At 35.9% G+C, this 25,421-nt stretch overlaps 2 protein-coding genes across 4 annotated transcripts; one reads left to right on the top strand and one right to left on the bottom strand.

Annotated features, from left to right (window-relative positions):
• The first annotated feature begins 13,624 nt into the window (after positions 1-13,624).
• Positions 13,625-19,903, top strand: LOC109216274. 3 transcript variants are annotated; one of them, XM_019380421.1, is made up of 6 exons: positions 13,625-13,799; positions 14,608-14,817; positions 14,914-15,126; positions 17,049-17,672; positions 17,937-18,884; positions 19,015-19,903. In XM_019380421.1, exons 1-6 carry the CDS (start codon positions 13,763-13,765, stop codon positions 19,668-19,670), a joined length of 2,688 nt encoding a protein of 895 aa, XP_019235966.1. In that variant the 5' UTR covers positions 13,625-13,762; the 3' UTR covers positions 19,671-19,903. The 3 variants fall into 3 exon arrangements, with proteins under 3 accessions (XP_019235966.1, XP_019235964.1, XP_019235965.1); XM_019380419.1 differs by having other exon boundaries at positions 17,049-18,884; XM_019380420.1 differs by having other exon boundaries at positions 17,058-18,884.
• Positions 19,904-20,622: 719 nt separating this feature from the next.
• Positions 20,623-23,041, bottom strand: LOC109216272 (cytochrome P450 83B1-like). The gene is made up of 3 exons (XM_019380418.1): positions 22,110-23,041; positions 21,134-21,569; positions 20,623-20,974 (listed from the first exon to the last, which is right to left on the bottom strand). The coding sequence occupies exons 1-3, from the start codon at positions 22,989-22,991 to the stop codon at positions 20,802-20,804; spliced, it is 1,491 nt and encodes a 496-aa protein (XP_019235963.1). The 5' UTR covers positions 22,992-23,041; the 3' UTR covers positions 20,623-20,801.
• Positions 23,042-25,421: the final 2,380 nt, after the last annotated feature.

Genomic DNA, 25,421 nt, shown 5'->3' on the forward strand with positions numbered 1-25,421 from the left:
ATATACTGATCACCGGAGTTTGCAGCATCTGTTCAAGCAGAAGGACCTTAATTTGCGTCAAAGGAGATGGCTAGAGATGCTGAAGGATTATGACGTCACTATCTTGTATCACCCGGGCAAGGCCAATGTGGTGGCCGATGCTTTGAGCCGCCGGGCAGAGAGTATAGGGAGTTTGGCTTATTTACCAGCAGCAGAGAGGCCTATGGCGATGGATGTTTAGGCCCTAGCCAGCCAGTTCGTGAGATTGGATCTTTCGGAGCCCGGTCGGGTTCTAGCTTGTGTGGTCTCTCGGTCTTCCTTGTTTGATCGTATTCGGGAGCGTCAGTTTGATGACCCTCATTTGCTTGTCCTCAAGGACAAGTGTTGCATGGCGATGCTCGAGATGTGACTATTGGTGCTGACGGAGTATTGAGGATGCAGGGTCGAGTTTGTGTACCCAATGTTGATGGGCTTCGAGAGTTGATTCTAGAGGAGGCCCATAGTTCGCGATATTCCATTCATCCGGGTGCCGCGAAGATGTACCAGGATTTGAGGCAGCACTACTGGTGGAGGCGGATGAAGAAGGATATAGTTGGGTTTGTAGCTCGGTGCCTTAATTGTCAGCAGGTGAAGTATGAGCACCAGAGCCCGGGTGGATTGCTTCAGTAGATAGAGATTCCGGAGTGGAAGTGGGACGGATCACCATGGACTTCGTATCTAGGCTCCCACGGACTTTGAAGAAGTTCGATGCCATTTGGGTTATCGTGGATCGGCTGACCAAGTCCGCACATTTCATCCCTGTGTGTACCACCTATTCCTCGGAGCGGTTGGCGGAGATTTATATCCGGGAGATTGTCTGTCTACATGGTATTCCAGTTTCCATCATTTCAGACAGAGGTACTCAGTTCACATCACGATACTAGAGAGCCGTACAGCAGGAGTTGGGTACTCAGGTGGAGTTGAGCACAGCATTTCACCCTCAGACAGACGGACAGTCCGAGCGCACTATTCACATTCTTAAGGATATGCTCCGTGCGTGTGTGACTGAGTTTGGAGGTTCTTGGGATCAGTTCTTGCCATTGGCAGAGTTTGCCTACAACAACAGCTATCAGTCTAGCATTCAGATGGCACCGTACAAGGCCTTATATGGTAGGCGATGTAGATCTCTGGTGGGTTGGTTCGAGCCAGGTGAGGCTAGATTATTGGGCACAGACTTGGTTCAGGATGCTTTGGAGAGAGTCAAGGTGATTCAGGATAGACTCCGTACAGCCCAGTCCAGACAAAAGAGTTACGCGGACCGGAAGGTTTGTGATGTTTCCTATATGGTTGGAGAGCGGGTTCTGCTTCGGGTTTCGCCTATGAAGGGCGTTATGAGATTTGGGAAGAAGGGGAAGTTGAGTCCGAGGTTTATTGGCCCTTTTGAGATATTGAGGCGTGTTGGGGAGGTTGCTTACGAGCTTGCCTTACCTCCCAGCTTGGCAGGAGTTCATCCGGTATTTCATGTTTCGATGCTCCGGAGGTATCACGGTGATCTGTCGCACGTGTTGGATTTCAGCTCAGTCCAGTTTGAGAAGGATCTATCTTATGTTGAGGAGCCAGTGGCAATATTGGACAGGCAGGTTAGGAAGCTGAGGTCAAAGAACATTGCATCAGTGAAGGTTCAGTGGCGGGGTCAGCCGGTCGAGGAAGCGACCTGGGAGACCGAGCAGGATATGCGCAGCCAGTACCCTCATCTTTTCACTACTTCAGGTATGTCTTTGTGCTCGTTCGAGGACGAACGAATGTTTAAGTGTGGGAGGATGTAACGACCCAGCCGGTCTTTTTTGGAATTTACGCCCCGATCCCATATTAACTGCTTCCCCCAAGTTTACTTATGCTATTTTGATTTGCCGGGATGTTCGGTTTTGAGTTTCGGAGAGTTTTGGGACACTTAGTCCCTAAATGAGAGCTTAAGTGTTGGAAAGTTGACCGTAGTCGGAACAGTGTGAAGACGGCCTCGGAATGGAAATCCAATGGTTCTGTTAGCTCCTTTAGGTGATTTCGGGTTTAGGGGCGTGGTCGGATTGTGTTTTGGAGGTCCGTAGCTAATTTAGGCTTGAAATGCCGAAAGATCGAATTTTGAAGTTTCCGGTTCGATAGTGAGATTTTGATCCGAGGGTCGGAATGGAATTCCGAGAGTTGCAGTAGTTCCGTTATGTCATTTGGGACGTGTGTGCAAAAATTTTAGATCATTCGGACGAGATTTGATAGACTTTTTGATCGAAAGCGTATTTTGAGAAATTTGGAGTTCTTAGGCTTGAATCCATGGTTAATTTGAGGTTTCGATGTTGTTTTAGGTGTTTTAAGGATTGGTACAAGTTTGGGGAGTGGTATTAGACTTGTTGGTGCCTTTGGTTGAGGTCCCGGGAGCCTCGGGATGATTTCAGATGGTTTTGCGAGAAATTTAGAAGATGTTGCAGCTGCTGTATTTTTTTTGCTGCTTCTGGTATTTTCGCATCTGCGGTAGGGGGACCGCAGATGTGGGGCCGCAGAAGCAGCTAAGTGGACGCAGAAGCGAAATTTGGAAATTCCTCAGGAACCGCATATGCGGTGAGTTGATCGCAGAAGCGCAATCGCTCATGCGGTTAGAGTTCCGCAGATGCGGAATCTGGCATTTAAATGAAAGTCGTAGATGTGACGTAGTTTCCACAGAAGCGGGTCCGCAGATGCGGTCCCAGGGCCGCAAATGCGGGAATCGTTGGGCAGAACAAATAAATAGTTGCCTTTGCGAAATTGAGCCATTCTTTCACCATTTTCATTCGGGTTTGAAGCTTTTGAGAGAGATTTTTAAGAAAACAAAGGGGAATCGCTTGGAGGTAACGTCCTTGACTTCATAACTCGTTTTTATGTGATTAAAGACCTAATTAGTGATGAGAAATTTGGGAAAAATGGGTAATTAGGGCTTGAGTTTAAGAGACCTTTAAATGAGGATTTGAGGGGTCATTTGGACTCCGATTTCAGTGTTCTTGTTATGTTTAGACTCGTGAGAGTACGAGGTTCCTGAAAATATAAATTTTATCCGATTCCGAGATGTGGGCCTGAGGGGCATTTTGGTTATTTTACCTAATTTCGCGTATTAGCTTAGAATTTAATTATAGAATCAGTTACTTGAGGTGTTATTACAATATGCAATTGAATTGAATAGATTTGGGCCATTTGGAGTTGGATACTCGTGGCAAAGGCGTGGTTTCGGGTTGACTTGCACTTGTTCGAGGTAAGTGGCTTGTCTAACCTTGTGTGGGGGACCTTTTCCCCTTAGGATTGATATTGTGGTAATTGAAATGCCTCGTATGTGAGGTGACGAGCGCGTACTTGTGCTAATTGTTGGAAATCCGATTTTTCATTAAAAATAGCCTTGAATTGTGTTCTTCCTTTTCTTGCTTACACTGTTTGGAAACTAAACCTGCTACAGCCTAGAGAAGCATGTCTACTTGACTAAATTGCTTTATTCGCCTTAACTGCCTTATTTGTATTACGTGAACCATGCTAGGTTAGGATTACCTGCTTCACTTTGATATGCAATTGATTGGATTGAATTCTTGTTGTTGCTGCGTATTTACTTTGGGATTACGGGACGGTATCCCGGGAGTTTCCCTATATGTTTACTTTGGGACTACGGGACGGTATCCCGGGAGCTCCCTTGTATGTTTACTTTGGGACTACGGAATTGCATTCCGGGAGATCCCTCTGCACATTTATGAGTTGGACTACGGGACTGCACCCGGGAGATCCACTGGATATGATATTTATATTTGGTGACTACAGGACGGTATCCTGGGAGATCCCCGGTTGTTATCTTGGAGCTGAGTTGTGTTCTCTTACTGCGTTTTACTTGCCTTTGTAATAGTTGTTGCTGTCCTTCATATCTTGTGTTACTTATTTATACTGGTTATTTCAGACTGTTAAACCTTATATCTTATTTAACCTCAGTAGGGTCCTGACCTTCCTCGTCACTACCCAATCGAGGTTAGGCTTGGCACTTACTGAGTACCGCTGTGGTGTACTCATGCCCTTCCTACGCATGTTTTTCATGTGCAGATCCAGGTACCTCTACTCAGGCGTACCATTCTTGAGGCGAGGCGATTCTACGGGACTTCGAGGTATATCTGCCGCGTCCGCAGACCGAGGAGTCTCTTTCTATTCCTGCATCTAGTATTTAGCCCTTCTGTACTTTATGTTCTTGATTAGACATTCGGAGATTAGAGCTATGTAGTATTTTTCTCAGCTTGTGGATCCGTAAGTTTCCGGGTTTTGGGATAGTGTATCAGATTTTGAAAAGTTATGTGTATCAGCATTTAAATACTATTTCTTTCAGTTATTCGGCTTTTGATTATTTATTCCGCAAGATTAGTTTGTTTTCTGCATATGTTAGGCTTACCTAGTCGTAGAGACTAGGTGCTGTCACGATAGTTCACGGAGGGCGAACTGGGGTCGTGACAACTGTATTCATGAATACAGTAGCTTGAGTACATCGAATACATTACCATAACAACTGAAAGGTAACTACGGAAAGTAATTATGTATATGGTAGCTATAGGAAGTTAATAGCCACTAAATAATAGTCATTTCTGAAAATTTCTCAAGAATTAATCCACATAGCCGCTCACCCAACCACCTAAACTAAAAATAGCCGATGAAGGTATAATATATGTATAATTTATGTATAATTATGTATATTCAATGTATAATATATGTTTATAGCTAGAAAAAGTAAACAATGAATATGACCGGCTATTTATGTAAAGATTCAGGGTAGTTATCTAATGCAACATATAGCACAATAATTGGAGTAGTATTATTTACGATGACTTTGATTTTCCTCATATTTGGTGACAGATAATTGTTTTCAGTTTCAATAAAAGTCTAAGAAAAAATTTATAAATTAGTTGCTACCTATATAAGGGCTCCGGCATTCATTTTTTACCCAATATGTATAATTGTGTGGTAAAAATTTATTCGCATTCGATGTCTATACTAAATTAACTATTAATTAATATAAATTATGTATCTTTCATACACATATTTATCATTTAACCATGATAAAAATATCAATTTAATTTTTAATAGTTCAGGTTAAATTAAACACTGGGTGGGGGCAAATGTTTACCCAACTGCATTTGGATTTCCACATCTTAAAGAAGATGCAAATTATTTCAAAATGACATATTAGGGCCTTTTATATTGCACAATTAATTTTGAATGTTAAAAACCAACATAAAATTACTTATTTTTATTGAAACAAATTTCATGAAAAAAATAGTACTAGTTAATTTCATTGACTTATCCAAAACACATAAGCCCATATTTTTGAGGGAAAAAAAAAATGTAGATTCTGTCAATACATTTGTGATTGTGTACCCAACTCAGTGAACCAATTAGTCTAATCTTGTGGTTAAATTGCGAGCATATTAAATTTTGTTTTAAAAATAAATCATAATATTATTTATTTGAGTGTTGTCTAGTGATCAATAAAATGAAAAGAAAATTATGAGGTCTCAGGTTTAAATCCAAGTTGGGACAAAAACTACTAGGTGATTCTTTCCTATTAATTAACCTAAGCTTTTTCGGACAAAGTTGCTTGGTATGGCGGTACCTGTGCTACTGAAAGATACACAAATACTCGGTAAAATAATCAAGATGCACACAATTTTTCTCGAACACTAAAAAAGACAGTCCGGTGAATGAAGCGTCTCGCGTTCATGCAGAGTCAGAAAAAGGGTCCGAGTGTGACTTAGGCAGCCTACCTTAATACAAGCATATTGGTTGATTTCACGGCTCGAACCGGTGACCAGGGGCGGAGCTAGAGCTTCGGACGCGGGTTCGATTGAACCCAGTAGCTTTGATCCAAACTCTATATTTTGTCTTTAAAAGTTCATTGAATATGTACAAATTATTAATTTAGAACCCAGTAACATAGAAGGAATAGAATCTCAAACCCATTAGCTTAAAATCCTGGCTCTGCCTCTGCCTGTGACCTATAGGTCACACGAAGATAACCTAATCGTTGCTCCAACTTTACACGAAAATAATTTATCATTAATAGAACACCACTATCATTAAAAAAAAAAAGTTTCAACTACGGAAATGAATTATACTCCTATAAAAAAAAAAAAAAAAAAAAAAAAAAAAAAAAAAAAGCAAGATCTGACTCCGACAAAAGCATGAGTTCGTTGAAAGCATATTATTAATTTGTCTCCATGTATGTTATAAACAAAAGATGCTTGTAACATGCATGGAGTCATTTGCACAAGAATCATCAATATAAAGAAACCTTTGTTAATTGCTTGTCAAATTCTTTTATCAAATTAATAATTGAGACGTATATTATTTTAATCAATATAAGTAATTTGAATATTCAGGTATTAACATCTCTTGTCACTTAGATTCTATCGATAATGGTTGACTAAATGCTTCAAATTAAATAATAGTCCATAATATAAAACCCACTGTCAGTAACTTTATATCGACACCTTCTGGATCCTATTATTGGTTTTTTTTTTTTTTTTTTTTTTTGGGTTTTCCACTTAATTTTCTATATGCTTTAGGATCTCGACTAATTTTGATTTGCACCTTGTAAATTTTTTTCCCGAAAAATGCTCGCTCTTGGGGTTTTCTTTTTTCCATTATCAGAGTGTAAAATCAAAACCTTTAATTAAGGATAAGTGATCTTATTCATTCCATCAAACCTTCGTCCATATATTTGTCTATGAAAACTGGCAATTGGTTCGAAATTTTAGAAAAAGGTTTTGCAAAAACATTCACTTTCTTTTTGCAAAAAATGTTTTTTTAATTAAAAGTCAAAGGAAAATTTTCTTTAATTTGTAACTTGGAAAACTTTTTTCTTCTTCTTGGATTTGGGTAAAAAACAATTTTTAGGTTCCCTCCTATTCATATTATTCGTATTTTTAATATTTTGTACACACAAAAAGATATTTAATACCCTAAATTAGACTGATTCTCTAAATTATTCTTTATCTTTTCTAAAACTTTAACTTAACTAATAATGGGCTAATTAAAACAGTAAGAGTGATCCAAAAAAAATAAAAGACTTTCTATTTTTCAAAAGTATTTTAACAAATTCAATTTGCAAAACGATTAGTGTTTGGAAGCCAATGTAACAATTTTTTTTTTAATTGCTCTTGAAAATTTCGAACCATAAAAATCCAACTTAAAACATTTTTTCTTTTCTTTTTTGAGTTTTCATTTGGTGTCAGATATCCGTATTGACACCCGATTTTGTTGACTTAGATTAAGATGCTTAACCACATAATTAGATTGTGATTAATATAATAGTCACAGGCATGTGACAGCACTTTATGTTGGATAATAACAATGCATTTTAATTGTCCGACCAGGACACGACGAATCTGCTTATTTGTCCGCTTGTTTATGCTTCCCAAAATGGAGACTCAATAAAATAAATAAATAAATAAACAATTAAATAAAAGAAAAAAAATAAAGAGGAAAATGACAGTAACTTGATGCATCTGTGGTTGTACTTGTACCTTATATAACTGAAAAAGATACGTGAAATTAGACTCTTGGATTCCTCGATTAAGCTCACACACACACACACATATATATATATATATATATATATATATATAAAGATTTTCACTCGTTGTCTGATATTTGATTTCAAATTCGGCTAATCTGAATTTGTATCAAAAAATCTCACTTTAAAATATACAAGCGCTTCATATCAAAGAAATTGTGAGGATCGAAAAAATCAGGTGTCATGCGGAAGCTAGCAAACAAACTTTGAGTGACGATAAATCCAACAACAAAAGAAAAATATATCAAAAGACACACAAACATATAACGTGGTTCGGTCAACTGACTTACATTCACGGCGAAAATGAGCAATCCACTAAATAAAAGAGAGTACAAAATAGTGAGAGAACAACCTCACGAAGAGGCAAACACAAGTGACACACTAACACTTGTCCCATAAAGTTCTCCCCCTAAACACGACTCCAAACCCCATAAAAATGATTGTGGATGCTACTGAATAAAAATGATTGATTTCAATTTATAGAGCTCCGATCCAAACATTTTCCTACAAGAAAAGGGACTAGCCAAATATGGAGGAATTATATTTTCCTTCTAGGAAAAAACCTAATTATGGTAAATGTATTTTCCTTTCCTTCATGATATAGAAAAACAAATTATGGTAAGAAAAACCGGACAAACACCTAACAGAAACGACTCAATTTCTAGCACTCGACCCTCTCGTTAAGGACTAAGCTCATATATATATGAACTATGCTCAAGCTTGCTTAAATACAAGTGCTGGTATTTTTGATACTATGACCAATTAATTTGACATTTTACCATTTTAAACTTTTTCCTGAAAATCATATTCTTGAAAATAAGAAAATCCCTTTTTATATAATTTGTCGGAAAATCGTTACTATTTGATTCACGCACATAATTCATATAGATATTTTAATAAATCATCAATGGTCCGAAAGTCAATAAAATATAAATATGAATTTGGCGTTTTTGATTGACTACAAAGGTATTAGTTCTATAATTATGGTTGACTAATTCTCTTAGTTTTACCACAAAATTTATTTTCTTCTTCAGTTTCAAATGTTTGACTTGAATCTAGCAGCACTGAATTCTCAATAGATTATTCAACAAAGTTGATATTGTTATAAATAGAATTTTATTTATGGTGAATGTCCATATTTAGAGAGATTCTAGGGTTTATTACTTGGTGGCTAAGTCACCCTCTCCCTATAAATAGAGGGTTTTATTCCATTGTAAATCATCCCAAATCAATAAAAATTCTCTCTCTCTACTTTTCTCTGCAATATTCTTCTTCTTCTTTTATTGTTTATAACACGTTATCAGCACGAGACTCTAACCAATTGAGTAGAAGCTTTGGGATTGAGCATAATGATTTTCAATTATTCCATAAACTTCCTTCATGATTAAATTCTGGATTTAAGGTAAGTATTTTACCGTATTTTTCTCTTTTATTCTATATTTTGATTTTAAATACAAGCAAAGACAACAAAGTTTGATTATAACTCTAATGGAGTTTGTAAGAAATTATAACCACCTGAAGTGGTAAAATTTCTATGCCTCGCCATGATCAAATTCATGTATAATTGTGGGCAAAGAATTGAAAACTTGTCCCATTGAATTTGCTCCATTCTCATTCCCTTAAGAGAATGTGATAGCAGTATGTGATAAGTCTGAAAGAAGACAAAATTATTACTATGAATGTATCAATGGATATGGACGTGGCAATAGACGAAATTATAATCGTCATCATTTGTGGTAAATGAAGAAACAAATAAAAGGAAATCTCACCTTCACTTTGTGAAATTAATGTTTGTCATCGATTTGACAATGAGATTTTGTAAAGCACATATAGATGATTATGGTCCATTCATGATGTGAATATGACAACATCTGATTTATGAATACATATTCATTCTTCAAAGAATATGAACGTGCTAGTGGTAGTGAATATACCGCACTCACCTCTAAAAGGAGGTTTGAGATGATATAAGAAAATAATGTCATTATTATGGCATGAATGGTCATTGGCCACGTACCTATTGTACGCCAAAATATTTTGGCATTGTGATTGTTAAAAGACAACGGTAATGCAAGAAACAGATCTTGCATTTAATTTTGACCATAACCATAATGGTATAACTTTCTCTTTAAAAGAGATATTCACCATATGGGTGTTGATGATTATGTGGTACTACAAAATTAATTGAGAACTCTGCAAGAGTCAATTATACTATTTTGGAGAAACACAATTAATTACCAATAAGGTATTGTGTTGTAGTAAGTCTCAAAGAAACTTATTCAGTTTCCAAAGTATACGCGAAAGCGGTTGATTATATTGAGACTATAAATAAAGAAAAGATTTAATATCTTCTATTACTACAACTTGTAGCGGGGTAATATGCATGTGAAAAGCTACCCGCTTTATTCTCCAATTTGTACTACATAAACAAAAGAATACCACAATAAAGTGGATGTTTATTGATATAAAAACCCATATCATAATAAACTTGGAGTTTATTGATAATTGCACACGTCATGGTGTAAACCTGAACTTTATCGATATTGATAATGTATCCAGTTGGCATAATCAGTTTAGCCATATCAATTTAAGCATGATGTGCAAATAATGGAGAAATTCACATGAGTAAACTAGAAAGTTCTTTATGAATTCTCTTATGTTGTCTGTTCTCATTAATTAATATACCAACTAAAACTGGGATCGAATCCCATGAATTCTGGAAATATCAAAGGTGAATATAGGCCCATTCACCTGCCATGTATACCACATAAGATGCATCTATGAGATGGTTACATGTGCAATTATTAACCCCGCAACCTGGCTGGTGTGTACGAGGTAACTTGCTCAATAATTTAATTTCGAGCATAATATCCAGATTTCCTATTCAAGATAGTTTATCTTGATAAGTTGGTTTACATCACAGCTGGTTTAGAAAAAATAATTTATTGAGTGCCTCCACTTAATAGCTAAACTATGCTTTATGAGAACAAAAATTTTGTATATCAGTTTGATTACGTCATATACAAAAGTATATATTATATTTCTCCCCTCACAAAGTGGTTCAGGGTCAGGAACCAAATAATTCCATCTTATTATTATTGATGCGCGGTGTATATTTTGATTAACACCATAACGCACAAAGATGAGTTCTCAAAGTTGAGGAAACAAGTTAGTTTTTCTAACATGAGGGGGAGACAAGATAAACAGTTGAGAAAAAGTTACGTGTAATGAATTATCATGTGTACATCTACATCCTCGAATAAGATAATATGAACTTGAAGTTCATAAAAGATAATTCATCTGCAATATATTGCAATGCATGTCGGAAGCATTTGCTGACCCAAAGAAAGTAACTATATTCTCATTGCAAATGCTCTTATTAAATCCTAGAAGGACAAAGTCTATGGTACGTTTAAAGCGGAACGAGAAAAATTGAATTTGATTAATTCAACTTATAAGAATTTGGAACAATTAGAAAATTACAAAAACGAAACGATTCAGTTTGAACAGCAAAGGGCGATTAATCAAGTCCGACAACGGGTTTTCCAACAAGCCTTACGAGGAGCTCTAGGAACTCTGAGTAGTTGTTTGAACAACGAGTTACATTTACGTACCATTAGTGCCCATAAACAATCGGTTTCAAATAAACTTCTTGTTAAAGAAGATGAGCAAATGATCAAAATGATCATAATAAAGGAGGCAAGTGATCTAGAAGATCACATGACATAACACTTCATAAAATCTCAAGAGAGATTCAGGTACCTGAAAATATGAATGAAGAGATCTCTATGTTATGTCTTTATGAAAAAATATTGAAACCGATATAAAATGTTTGTCGACGACATCTATGATAGCGCTAAATATATATATATATATATATATATATGAGGATCTTAAGTCTGAAGAAACAATTCAAATAGAATTGATTTCATATGAAAGCCATGTAGTTTTGAACATGTAGTTCAAACACTTGAAAGTATAAGTCAATGGTATGTGCAATTAGTTTTCGATATCTTATATGTCTAGCATAACATGAAAACTTGATATGCATCTAAAGTCTATTATATGGCTTATATAACTTAACAATCCCTGAAGGATTTAAATTGCTTAAAGCATATAGAATTCATGGTCATGAAGTACTACATCCTCAATGCAATTTGTGCACAAATGTATCTTGCTAACTATATGCATGATAATATGATAGCAAGAGCTTTCACCTCTATGTGAAGATATTGAACTAACGATTCCAACAAGATCCTATGAAGACAATCCATCTCTATCAAGAATGATGATTTCAAGGTGCAATATATTCATTCAAGTTAATATGGCTGATCTGTTTATCAAATATCTACCAAAGATCTTTTGAAGATGGTGCACAAGATTGGAATGCAAATGCTTAAGGATTTGAAGTGATGCTCTCATGAGGGGGAGTTAATACGCGTTGTACTCTTTTTCCATTACAAGGTTTTGTCCCACTGGGTTTTCCTTGCAAGGTTTTTAACGAGGCAACCAAAAGGCGTATTATTAGATATGTGTACTCTTTTTCCTTCTCTAGAGTTTTTCTCCCACTGGGTTTTATTTTAGTTAAGGTTTTAACGAGGCACATTATCTATTGAATAGACATTCAAGGGGGAGTGTTATAAATAGAATTTTATTTATGGTGAATGTCCATATTTAGAGAGATTCTAGGGTTTATTACTTGGTGGCTAAGTCACCCTCTCCCTATAAATAGAGGGTTTTATTCCATTGTAAATCATCCCAAATTAATAAAAATTCTCTCTCTCTACTTTTCTCTGCAATATTATTCTTCTTCTTTTATTGTTTGTTACAGATATGATATAACTCATTTACTTTTAGTTTCTTTTTAATTTTCTTACCAAACTCAAACAAAATAAATAATTTGTATTCCTTTATTTCTTACCAAAACAACCCAAACAATCTATAAATCCCTCTACTTTAATTTTATTTCCATATCAGATAAAGGAAATAATCCATAAGAGTCTCACACATATCAAGAAACTATAAAATATTGTACTCCTCTCTCAATTTCTTTTTACGCATTTCGTATATTGAGCGTCAGCCTCTCAATTTTATCTCGAATTCGAACATAGAATCTTCAATTTTTTAAAAATAAAATTTATATTTTTAAGAACTACATCAAAGTATTATAAGTCACAGTAAATAATATTTCAAAATATTTACAAGGCATATGAAGAAATCGTAATTAAAGAAAAATTCGTGTAACTCTCAAAATTTGAATTTATCAATCAAATTGAGACGGAAAAAACAATAATTAATTTATAATATTATAAACTTTGATAGGAAGCCAGAAACACTGCAAATTTAACTCATAATTATAGAAGAATTTTACTGGTATCACAAAACGATAAGCTTTTGATGGTGTTTTAACATATGCAATACTGCAATAAATTTATGTCATTCGTCTATTAAATGCATAAAAAGGAGCTTTGGGGGCAAAAATAAAATTGTATTTATATGACTTATATGATACAAATTCGAGCCGCGGAATTAACCATTAATACTTGCATTAGGGTAAACTGTCTATATCATACCCATTAAGGTGCGGTCCTTCCTCGGACCCTGTACACCATGCTATCTTTTTTCGTCTATTAAAATGGATCGTTTGGTTGGGAAATAAATTATCCCATGATTAGTAATCCCGAAATTAGTTATCCCATTCTTCCATGGGGATAAAAAAAATACTACAATCCCGTTATAACTGATCCCGAAACTAGTTATATCGCGATTTTCTCAAATTTAATTCCGAAATTAATTATCGATTATCCCTCGTACCAAACATGCCCTTAATGCACAACCATTCCAAGCACACAACTTGACTCATTCAATCATACCCCAATATTCCAAAGCATAGGATTCTAGTTAAAAGACAGGCATCACAATTTACTGTTTTATCACACACACACACACATGGTGCAATATTATTCATTATCATCACATCAGCCCCCCACCCCCAAAACCCCACCCCCCCAAAACACACCTACCTCTTTGTCAATATCATATACTTTTCCAACTTGAAAAAAGTCTCTCTTTCACATTTCTTCTCCTTTTAGTTAACAAAACCTTTTCCTTTTTTGTCCGTACTATATAGACCTGTTCATCTCCAGGTTTCACTTCTCTTGCTGTTTTTATCACTCATTTTCTTGCTTTATGGAAAGCCAAGATCACAAATTTACTACCCCATCAGGTTTATATCTTCTTTTTCTCATTTGGGTTACTGAAATCTTGTTTTTTTAATTTATTTAAAGTTTTTATTTTTCATTGTATAGAGTTTCTTGATTAGGGTCTTTAAGGGTTTTGCTAAAGTACCTACATTTCTCATACTTTGTTGGGTAATTTTTGTTTTTTGTGCTAATTGCCTTTCTGTAGTATCAAGTCATGTATTCGTCAAAATCTTGACTTTTGGTCAACTTGAGTATGAGTGTGGTAAAATATGTTTAGTTTCATTTATGTTTAATTGTTCTGTGAATTTTGTTTTTGTTTTTCTTTTTTAGTTTATTGGGTGTTGGGAAATGGGGTTTTCTTTTGATTTTTGAAGATATGTGTATGTATTAATGTGTGAAATTTTGGTTAGTGATTGATTTAAATATACTTATTAAACATTTTCTGTTATTGCTCTATGAATCTTTTTAATTTTCGATGTTTAATTTCTGTTTTTTTTTGTGTGTGTGTGTTGGGAGTTGTGAAGTGGGGTTTTATTTAATCGTAAAAGCATGTACATAGATATAATCAGACATGTGTAGTTCATACTGTTCAGGGTGTAATTATTTGTAGCATTATTTCTTGTTTTTGCTCGGTTCATCTTTGTCTTGAGTCGAGGGTCTATCGGAAACAACCTCTCTACTCCCTCGGGTAGGGGTAAGGTCTGTGTAAACTGCCCTCCCCAGACCCCACTTGTGGTATTTTACTTCGTCGTTGTTGTTGTTGTTGTTGCTCAGTTAATTTTTGTACTTTCATGTATAATTTTTTGTGAAACTGAGGTTTCTTAAATTCAGGGCATGAGAATCAAGGGCTGCATTTGTGTCATAAATGCGGGTGGCCTTTTCCGAAGCCACATCCTAGTGCTAGACACAGAAGATCACACAAGAAAGTCTGTGGAAAAATTGAAGGATATAAGCTTAGTGAATCTGAAAGAGCAGATAATTCTACCCATTCGGCTGTTTCAGACGACGAGCACCACTCGGACGGGGATCAGCAAACCCCAAGTGAGTAAATCTCGAGCCTTTTGCGTGTATGTAGTTTAATTTCTCTTTTCAGCTTAATTCTTGTGTTTTATGTTGGTCATGTTTTTTTGGTTTTAGGTCCTATCGGTGGAAAGACAATTGTTAAAGAGATTAGTGGCATTAGTGACAAATCGTATAGATCAGAAGATGAAACTTACTCTGATGCGGTTACTGAGTTTTCTGATAGCGGGATTAGCCCTGGGTTGGAAGAGTGTCCGGAGGGTGTCAAAAATTTGAGTATGAATGTGAAAAGAGTTGATGATGAGTTATTGAAGGCCGATTCAATTGGAGGTATTTATGCTAGATCAATGGCTTCTCAAATGTGCTGTATCTAGTTATACTTAGCAATGTATATATTATTATGGTTTGTAAGCTTTCCTGATTTCATCCTGATTCTGTGTTTGTCGTCAAATGACCTTTCACAGAGTAGGGAAAAGACAATCTCTCATTCAGGGGAAGTTGATTCTTTATTTCTTGTCATTTTCTTTTTCCTACTTGGGGATTCATGTGGGATTGTGACGAGTAGTGCATGAAACATGTTAGACTTTGAGGATATTCGTCATAAATGATAAAACACGTATGACAACTCATGCACGACAAACTCGCTGTAAACAAGGGCAAATGAAAGCTCTCCTGAAAACAGGGCATGGGGAGTATGTGTGTCTTCAAAGAAGAACCTTTTAAGAAAATCAAATCTTTTTGATTGGAGAATATGGTTTTGGGTATAAAATAAATTCTTGAATTAACTCCACAGGAGAAGTCATATAATTAGGTGAAGTTAGTTGCAGTATTGTACAAAGAGTGGCTTTTACAAAGGACTAGATTATGAATGACTTATGTTGGAATGAGAGTTTTCTTTTTTGATAACTGTGGTGTCCGGGCCAGCTTGCACACATCTCGGCTAATTCCACGGGATGCTTGCCACCTCCCACTAGCAATAGGTACCAAGTAACTCTATCCACCAAGACTTGGATAGATGCGAAGAAATCACCTAGTGTTTTTTGCTTCCGTTGGGATTTGAACCCGAAACCTCATGGTTCTCACCCAATTCATTGACTACTAGGCCACACCCTTGGGCGTAAGTTGGAATGGGAGTCTTGGTGGGTAGAATTATATAGATAGGTCCGTTGATGTCTGCAAATAGTAGAAGCTAGATACCTCAACCGGTCAAAGTTCAAAATAATGCCATTTTAATTCTTTCCTCTAGTTAGAAGCTTGTTTCTGCATCTAACTTTCCTTTTTCGCTTGTTAGGAAATTAATTTCCTCTGCTCCTTTAGGTAATTGGTAAGCCACAATAGTTGTGTATACGAATTCGTCTGATGAATTCTAAATGAGATGGTTTACTTGTACTGATTCAACTAAAAAAAACACATTAAACACTGAAAGGGTAGTGTTAGGTAGATGTTTTTATGAGTAATTTAACTATTTTATGAACAGCTTTGCTTAATTTTTCAAAGTATTTATTTCCATTGTGTCAAGGTGGTTTAAATTAATTTTGTCGTATCGCCATGTGGCCTGTTTCTTAGGTCCTCATGAGGAGGAGTTGCTCTTGAGGAGTTGGATTTGCCCAAAATTATGTGATCAGGAAACTACCAAGACAGTGAAGGATAGGTTTAAAGCAATTTAGGTAGTACTAAAACCAACATGTTTTTACCGGACATTTTTTCCTTTATAAGCAATTTCTATTAGACTTCTCGGTGAAATTGGAAGAAACGATGATCAAGAATGGAATAATGCTAAAATGAAGATATCTTAGCCATGCCATCGTTCTCTTCTTTTTCTTTCATGCAATGAGTTTTCTTTTCTTTAGCTGAGGGTCTATCGGAAACAACCTCTCTACCCGTCCAGGATAGGGGTAAGACTGCGTATATCCTACCCTCCCCAGACCCCACTTGTGGGAATAACACTGGGTCATTATTGTTGTTGCAATGAGTTTGTCTTGTCCCTCTGTTGGGTGGGCGGTAGGGAGTGGTAGGAACTGCCGAACATCCTTTGAACTTGCTCTTTCTAATGAATGGTAATATGATGTTATGAACTCAACAGACTGAACTAGTCCTGCATTGAAATATTAGTTAAAATTTTAGGATCTTTGATTTTTTCGTTCTGCTATTTAGGTTTAGCAATCTGCCTTCACATTTGAAAGCTGCATTTTGTTCATTAATTACATGTAATGTGTTTTTTGCCAATTTGGGGTGCACTTTCATGGTTGTAGGTATTTCAGGATCCTCAAATGATGCCCGACATGCGACTGAAGTGAATAATCTCGAATCATTTGAAAGTGCAATCAATCAGGCAGAAGTAGCTGAATATTTCGGTACAAAGATTGACTGCGACCCTATTAAGTCGGAGATACCAGTGGATGCTTCTCTGCAGGAGAATAATACAACTGAATCTATTGAAGCCAAACAAGTGCAGATGTCTTCTGGGCAGCCAAGTGATTTGCAGGAGTTAGAAGATATTAATACCGGTGAAGGTTTAGTTGATGCTGTCGGTGTTGCTGTCGAAGTCTCTCAATCAGCAGTATCTGATACAGATGGAAAGACGTCAAATAATGCAAGTTATGAGTCAATACAGGAGGCAGAGGGGAAAAATTCAAACCCTTTAAACTTGCCGTCTGATTTACTTGAGGCAGATGAGCAAGCCACAGATAGTGTTCCAATTGAAGGCAAACTACAGCATGATGAGAATGAAAATCCTGATTCTGTGGACTTGAAACTGGACTTGTCTGAAGCTGATGTTAAAGCTATGGATGATGTGAGCGGAGATAAGGAGTGCGAGCAACTCGATAAGGTGGAGGAGGACAAAGCAAGAATCTCCGATCAACTTTTAGATGGTCGTAGTCAAACGGAGTTTTCTGATGCATCTAAAACTGAGGAAGCGAGGGAAGATGTGCATGTGGTGTCGTTGGCAAAAGATTTACCTACATCAGACAACCCTGAACTCTTGCTTAAAGACTTCAAAGCCTACAATAAGTTCAAATCTAGTTTGCCATTGGATCTTGGCTCTTCTGAACCTGAACCTCTTTCTACTGATGGCGACCCTTCAAAGAATTCGCTTCCTTCAGGTTTCCCAACCGACCACTCAAACGGAGTTTATGGTGGTAGTCAAACGGAGTTTTCTGATGCATCTAAAACTGAGGAAGCGAGGGAAGATGTGCATGTGGTGTCGTTGGCAAAAGATTTACCTGCATCAGACAACGCTGAACTCTTGCTTAAAGACTTCAAAGACTACAATAAGTTCAAATCTAGTTTGCCATTGGATCTTGGCTCTTCTGAACCTGAACCTCTTTCTACTGATGGCGACCCTTCAAAGAATTCACTTCCTTCAGGTTCCCCAACCGACCACTCAGATATGAACACCATTACTTCATCTGTTCAGGAAGAAGCCAGGCAAACAACAAAAGTTGATGATCCTGTAATTGAAAGGACAGAAACAATTTTTAGCATGGAAGAAGAGAACAAGGGTGGAAATCCAGAAAATGAGCTTCTTGCAAACAAGGAAACAACCGTTGTAGACACTTCTTGTTTATCTGCTAATCAAACTATGGTCACCCATGACGAACATGAAAAGGCTAGAACTGAACAGCCAATTGGTGAAACGGCGAAAGAAAGAATTGAGGAAAAGCTAGAAGGAGTTTTTGAAGTTGATAAAACTATCTGCCTTGTTGGAGGACATAACGACCGTGCTATACTTACAGGCACGACTGTGCATGAAAGCAGAGATGAAATTTTAGACAGCACAGTTAGCAACAATGCCAAAGTGTTGGAGCCTGCCAGTGCAACTGAATTGGATTCCAAAATAATCGGTGATTGTGATGTGAAAGAGCCAGCTGGTTTGCTTGTCGATACTGATTTGGACGGTCGCGTTGTTGATAACTCCCATGCAGGAGATGGCGTTAAGAATGCCACTGGGGTCATTTCATCAGCCTCACTGAATGAGGGTAATGACAAGCTCATTAAACAGAACGACACGGTTTCTGCAGTGGATATATCAACGAATTCGAGCAGCAGAGCCGATAGCCTGGATGCCAACTGGGGTTCTGTTTCAGGTATAATCACTTCTGTTTTCTTTGTAGATTCATTAAACCAGCTTATTGGAAGTCAATTTTTTGTTGCTTTTTGTTATTGAAAATGTATTTTCCTCCAATCTAATACATTCTGCTATTTGTGATAAAACAGTGCTTTCCACCCAGTCCGAGTCCACAGCTGTTCCTGATGCCGAAGCAACTGATACTTGCGAGAAATCGGAGCGTGACTTGCAGAAACCAACTTCTGGAGTTGAGGAGCGGTATCCTGATAAGTCAGATGTTTACGAGCCTCCGTCTTTCATGACATTGGTTGAATCTGGAGAAAATGCCGACAAGAAAGCTTCTGCTCCCGAGATTGAAGCACAGCTTATCGCTCAACAGCCAAAAACAGAAGCTTTGAAAGCAGGGTGGTTCCCTTCTATTACCAACGTGGTGAATGAATCTCAAGGGAGAAAGAAGAATGAGGAGATAATTGCAAAAGTAACAAACTGGAGTACAGGGAAGCAACACACTCCATTGAAAAATCTACTTGGTGAAGCCAAATCTCCAAACACAAAACAAGTGCCTTCAGTTAACCAGAAAGATGAAACTGCTGCCACTAAGAAGAATGGGGCTACAACCGTGACGACAGTGAACTCAATTCTGAGCTCGGAGGCACCAACTGAGCAGGCTGCCGCAAGTAAGGAGGCGGAGAAAGAATGGAATTCTCCCGCGAGGTATCCAGTTGACATTAAGAAGGAAAAGAGAAAGACGAAACCGTATTGGGTACCATTTGTTTGCTGCTCTTCAGTACATCAAGACGCATAGTTTTCTTTGTTCTTTTTCTTGAACTCATCGTGTATTGTACGTAAATTCGGCTATGCACTTCTCTCTTGTTATGTGCTGTCAACTCCTCAGACATTATTGATTCAACTGCAGGAGTTTGTGTAGCTTCTCAGTCATATCTTTGGTTCTACAATGTATATTTGGATGTTAAGATGCTTAGGTTTCTCCTGCATGCAGTTTAATCTTTTGCTTCATATGATATACCATAGCATTCTGTATTATTATGGCAGGAAAAAATACACTCCTTTTTCGTTTTCTTTATAGACGAAACACGAGCCGAGGGTCTAGCGGAAACAGTCTCTCTACCTTCTAAATGTAGCGGTAAGGTCTGCGTGGACACTACCTTTCCCAGACTTCACTTGTGGGATTATATAGGCTTGTTGTTGATCTTGTTGTTGTTTATAAACGAAACACCTACTTCCTATGTGGAGCTACATGGAAAATCTTATTAAAGGAAATTAGTGGAAAACAGTTATCCACCCATATTATCCATTAAAAAATAGCTTGGATAATGAACTTTTTAAAAACGGGTCAAATATGGATAAAAATTATATTATCCGCTTAAAAAATGAATAACCATGGATAACTAATGAGTTTAACTTTTATATTTGTAAAGTCTCAGATTGGGGGTTTCTCAAGTTTGGGAGCCTAGGAATTCTCCCAAAAGTGATCATATTCAAAGTGTCATGGATAATATGGGCTTCCATACTATCCGCCGGTTAACTCGTTTTTTATCCGTATTAAATATGAGTTTGGTCAGATAATTTATCCTTCTTTGTATTACCCGTTTTCGACCCCCCAATATCCGCCCCACCCTGCCCGTTTGCCACCCCTAAAGAAAATGAACTTAAAAGGGAAGCATTTGCCGGTGTAGACATAGATGTGATAGTAACAAACAACATAGATAACATAGATGTGATAGTAACAAACAAGATAGGAAAGCACGTAGCAGCACGGCGTGCGGGTGCAATCCGCACGCCGCTGCTAGTTCCTCATTGTCCATCATAAAATACACCATTTACAGTTTAGAATTAAAGGTGTTTCTTTTATTTTCGCCCTAATTTCACAACCTTAAACAGAAAGAAAGTGCAAAAACTCATATATGACTAAGGTCTACAGATAATTTTTAGGGACAAGGCAAAGGGCATTTTTCTTGTGCATAGTTACTCCAGGCAAAACATCAGTGTCAATGTCTTCTTTCTTCATCTCACATGGCAATTCCCAATCAAATGCATAAAGAAGATTTGAAAGTATAAGCTCCACAGTTGCAACACCAAGTGCAATACCTGCAAAGACGAATTCAAGATTTAAATTTTATAAATTCAAGATTCTGAACTCTTTAAAAATATGGGTTGAAAACATGCTATTTAAATAAATTTCTATTACTTTTAACATTTACATGCATAAAAATAATCCCTTAAATTATACAATCCGACAATAAATACCTGGGCAACCTCTCCTACCCGCTCCAAATGGAATAAACTCAAAATCTTGGCCCTTGTAATCGATATTGCTATTCAAGAATCTCTCGGGTATAAATTCTTCTGGATTTTCCCAGTATTCAGGATCCCTCGCGATAGCCCAATAATTAACGTAAATAATAGTCTTTGGTGGAATTTTATACCCTTCTAGTATGGAATTTTGAATTGTTTCTCTTGCCACAAGAGTTGGAGCTGGAGGATATAATCTAAATGTCTCCTTTATCACTGCTTTAAGATAGTGGAAATTTTGTATATCATCTTCATTTACCATTCCTTTCTTTCCAACTGATTTTCTTATTTCTTCTTGGACTTTCGTCATGGCTTTCGGGTTCATTATCAAGGCTGTCATTGTCCAAACTAATGATATCGCGACAGTGTCTGTTCCAGCAACAAATATATTCTACAAAAAATAAAATTGAGAGGAAAAAAATGAGTATATATATCACTTCATTAGAAATATAGATAAGTAGTTGTGTATGCATGTATGCACATACAGTCAAACCTCTCTATAATAGCCTCGTTTTGTTCCGATATTTTTTGGCTTTTATAGTGAAGTGCTATTATAGAGAACATATATTATAACATAACATAATAATCTGTTCCTAGAAAACTTTGCTTTTATAGTGAATGGATGTAATATAGAAATGCTGTTATAGAGAGGTCTGTCTGTGATTATGTATGAGTTTAATTTAGGTAAACCGATGTTTTACACCATCACGTTAAATTAATCTGCAACGTAATATAAGGTAATAAAGATAATAATCAATTAAATAGTAGATTAATGATGTAAATTTTTTTTATGCGACGTTTTACACCATCACGTTAAATTAATCTGCAGCGTATAAGGTAATAAAGAATATAAGCAATTAAATAGTAGATTAATGACGTAAAAATTCTTTATAATGTGAGCGTATATATTTAGACAAAAATGATCACTTACCATGAGAATTGCCTTTATATTGTCCAAAGTGATGTTGATTGGAGTTGAATTCTCTTTCTTTAATTGGAGCAAAAGATCAAGAATATCTCCTTCCATTGATTTTGGCCTATTGGGATTGAGATGTTGCTCAATAAGTCCTTCATAAAACTCATCCAACTCTTTGAAATTTTTCTCAAGTCTACTTATTTTTCCAGAAATTTTATCAAACCAAAATAAAAAAGGAAAATAATCAGAGAAAAAAAACCCTGCCAACAATGCTTGTGTCTCTGTCAAAAGTTCATCAAATTTCCTCCTTTCTTGTGCTTCTTCATCATATCTAATACCAAAAGCAACTCTACAAATAATTGTACTAGTTATTGAAACCAAAATACTACTCAAATTGGTAATTTGTGAATTTTTAGCTTGTTTTGATATTTTTTTAATCATTCTTGAAACTTCATCTTCGCGAATCGGACTAAAAGAATGAACTTTTTTGCTACTAAATAGATGAACAATACATATCTTTCTCATTTCTCTCCAATAATCACTATAAGGTGCAAGTGCAATATCATGACTATTATAAGATAATTTTTGTTGGCATAAAATAGAAGGTCTACTACAAAATGCTAAATCTTGTGTTTTTGTTACCTCTTTTGCTAATTTTGCTGAAGAAACTACTACCACATTAGTAGAAGCATGTTTTAATGAGAAGATTTTTCCATATTTTTCGGAAAGTTTCCAAAAATAGATATGAGGGGTTATACTATCATATTGATGCAAATTTCCAATATATGGTAAACCTAAAGGACCTGGTGGTAGAATAATATTTCTACTTATTTTGGCTTTGGGAAGAAGAAAAAAGAGAATGATAGCAAGAGATACTAAGAGTAGAAAGGGTATCATTTTGTTGTGTCACTTCCAAATACTAACTTCAAATGTCTTCTATAAATAGATCTTAGCATTAAAATGTAGGGATATATATATATATATATATATATATATATATATATATATATATCTTGAAGCTAATGATTAGATATGCAATGACCTCACATAGTCTAATAAACACATCATGTGTTTTATGTACTAAATTCAATTAATATTACCAAAATGGATAAAAATGAATTCGATTACTCAATTAAAACAAGCTATGTAATATAATTATACTATATAGGGAAAATGGTGTTATAATGTCAAATGGAATGGGAGGTTTAAGTGATTAATTAGCCTAAGCAATCAAAGTAGATAAGCCTTCAAGTGGTATTCAATTTTTTTTTTTTTTTGCAATTTTAGCCGTGGCTTATATAGGTTAATCTACGGAGGGCCACCACTGAAAGAGTCATTTTTTTTTAGCTTAGCCCAAAACAATATATAAATGTATATGGTGGATGGTTCAAGAGAGTTACTTAACTTGGGGAATAGAATAGCGAGACTTCAAAAGAACATTCACACTTTGATTTGTGAGCAATTTTACGAGAATATTGTAAAAGGAAGAAATGATGTATGTTCGTACACTTTTCGAAATAATAGAAATATAGTCCAGTATCGCAAAGATGATAAAGACTTATTGGAGATCTCTGCAGAAACGATACAGAAACCTTATGATCATGTTAGATATCTATTCCTTGATTGGTGAAATAGTATCTTTCCTCGAAAAATATATTTATTATATTAAAGATTGTCGATATGTAAATGTACAATGTATATGGTGGATGGTTCAAGAGAGTTACTAACTTAGGAAATAGAATAACGAAACTTCAAAAGAACATTCGGACTTTGATTCGTGAACAACTTAATGAGAATATTGTAAAAGGAGGAAATGACGTCTGACCGTACACTTTCTGGAAATAAAGTCCAGTGTCGCGAAGATGATAATGACTTACGACTTGGAGATCTCAGCAAAAACGGATACGGAAGCCTCTCATGTCATGTCAGATATCTATTCATTGTAAAATAGTATATTTTCCTCAAAAAACATATTTATTGCGAATGAACAAGATACTAAAAATTATCTATATGTAAAATCAGAATTATTAATACGACCATTAAATTTCTATTTTCTCCTCCCTACTCTTCCCCCAACCTTTACCTGTAAGGAACCAATTACTTGCGTAATCACGAGAACATTATGAAAGGGGCAAATGACAGTCTGTCCGTACACTTTTCGTAAATAACATAAATATAGTTTAGTATCGCGAAGATAATAATGACTTACGATATGGAGATCTCTGCAGAAACTGATACGAAAACCTATGATCATGTTAGATACCTATTTCTTGATTGGTGAAATAGTATTTTTTCCTAAGAAAATAAATTTATTGCGAATGAACAAGATATTAAAATTGTTGATAAGTAAAATCAATATTATTAATACGACTAGTAAATTTCTCTTTGCTCCTCCCTACTCTTCCCCCACCCTTAACCTGTAAGGAACCAATTACTTGCGTAATCACGAGAATATTGTGAAAGGGGAAAATGACGTCTGTCCGTACACTTTTCGAAAATAACAAAAATATAGTCCAGTATTGCGAAGATGACAATGACTTACGATCTGGAGATCTTAGCGAAAACGGATACAGAAACCTCTCATGTCAGATATCTATTCCTTGATTGGTAAAATAGTATATTTTCCTCAAAAAACGTATTTTATTGCGAATGAACAAGACATTAAAAATTGTCGATAAGTAAAATCAAAATTATTAATACGACCAATAAATTTCTCTTTTCTCCTCCCTACTCTTCCCCCACCCTTAACCTTTAAGGAACCCAATTTTTCTCCCTTCTTTTTCTATAGTCGGTTTCAAGAAGAGACAATCTTATACAAAGATCAGATTCTGCTGAGTTCATGCAAGTATGATGCATGACTGCACATCATGTAGCTTTAGGTGTCTCTGAAAAGCCAACTTCTCTCTCTATTTCTGCACCTAATTTGTCCGAAAGGATGAATGAATTAATGGTATGTTTGGTATGACGGAAAATATCTTTCAATTTAAGAAGTTGGTTTTCGAACATGTGTCATTTTCTAGTATTTCGCTGCTCGAAATTTCCCAAAAAAAAAAAAAAAAATAGGGAAAATAATAATGTCTATTTTGGTCGAAAGTTATTTTTCTTATTACAATGATCTTTAACTCCTTAACTTCTTATTATTGTTCGAACACACTTAAACATTATGGTCAATCTTTAATACTCAATATTTTGATCAAAATACACTATCCAACTTTCTAATATTATTTATCAATTCTTAATAAATTTTTTGTGTGTGTCCACGTGTTTGACGAAAGAATTGCAAATTTAGACACTCATCAATTGTGTGCTACCTCCATTCTATATTTA

This window comes from Nicotiana attenuata, unplaced genomic scaffold, assembly GCF_001879085.1.
Source record: "Nicotiana attenuata strain UT unplaced genomic scaffold, NIATTr2, whole genome shotgun sequence".
Classification (NCBI taxonomy): Eukaryota; Viridiplantae; Streptophyta; class Magnoliopsida; order Solanales; family Solanaceae; genus Nicotiana; species Nicotiana attenuata.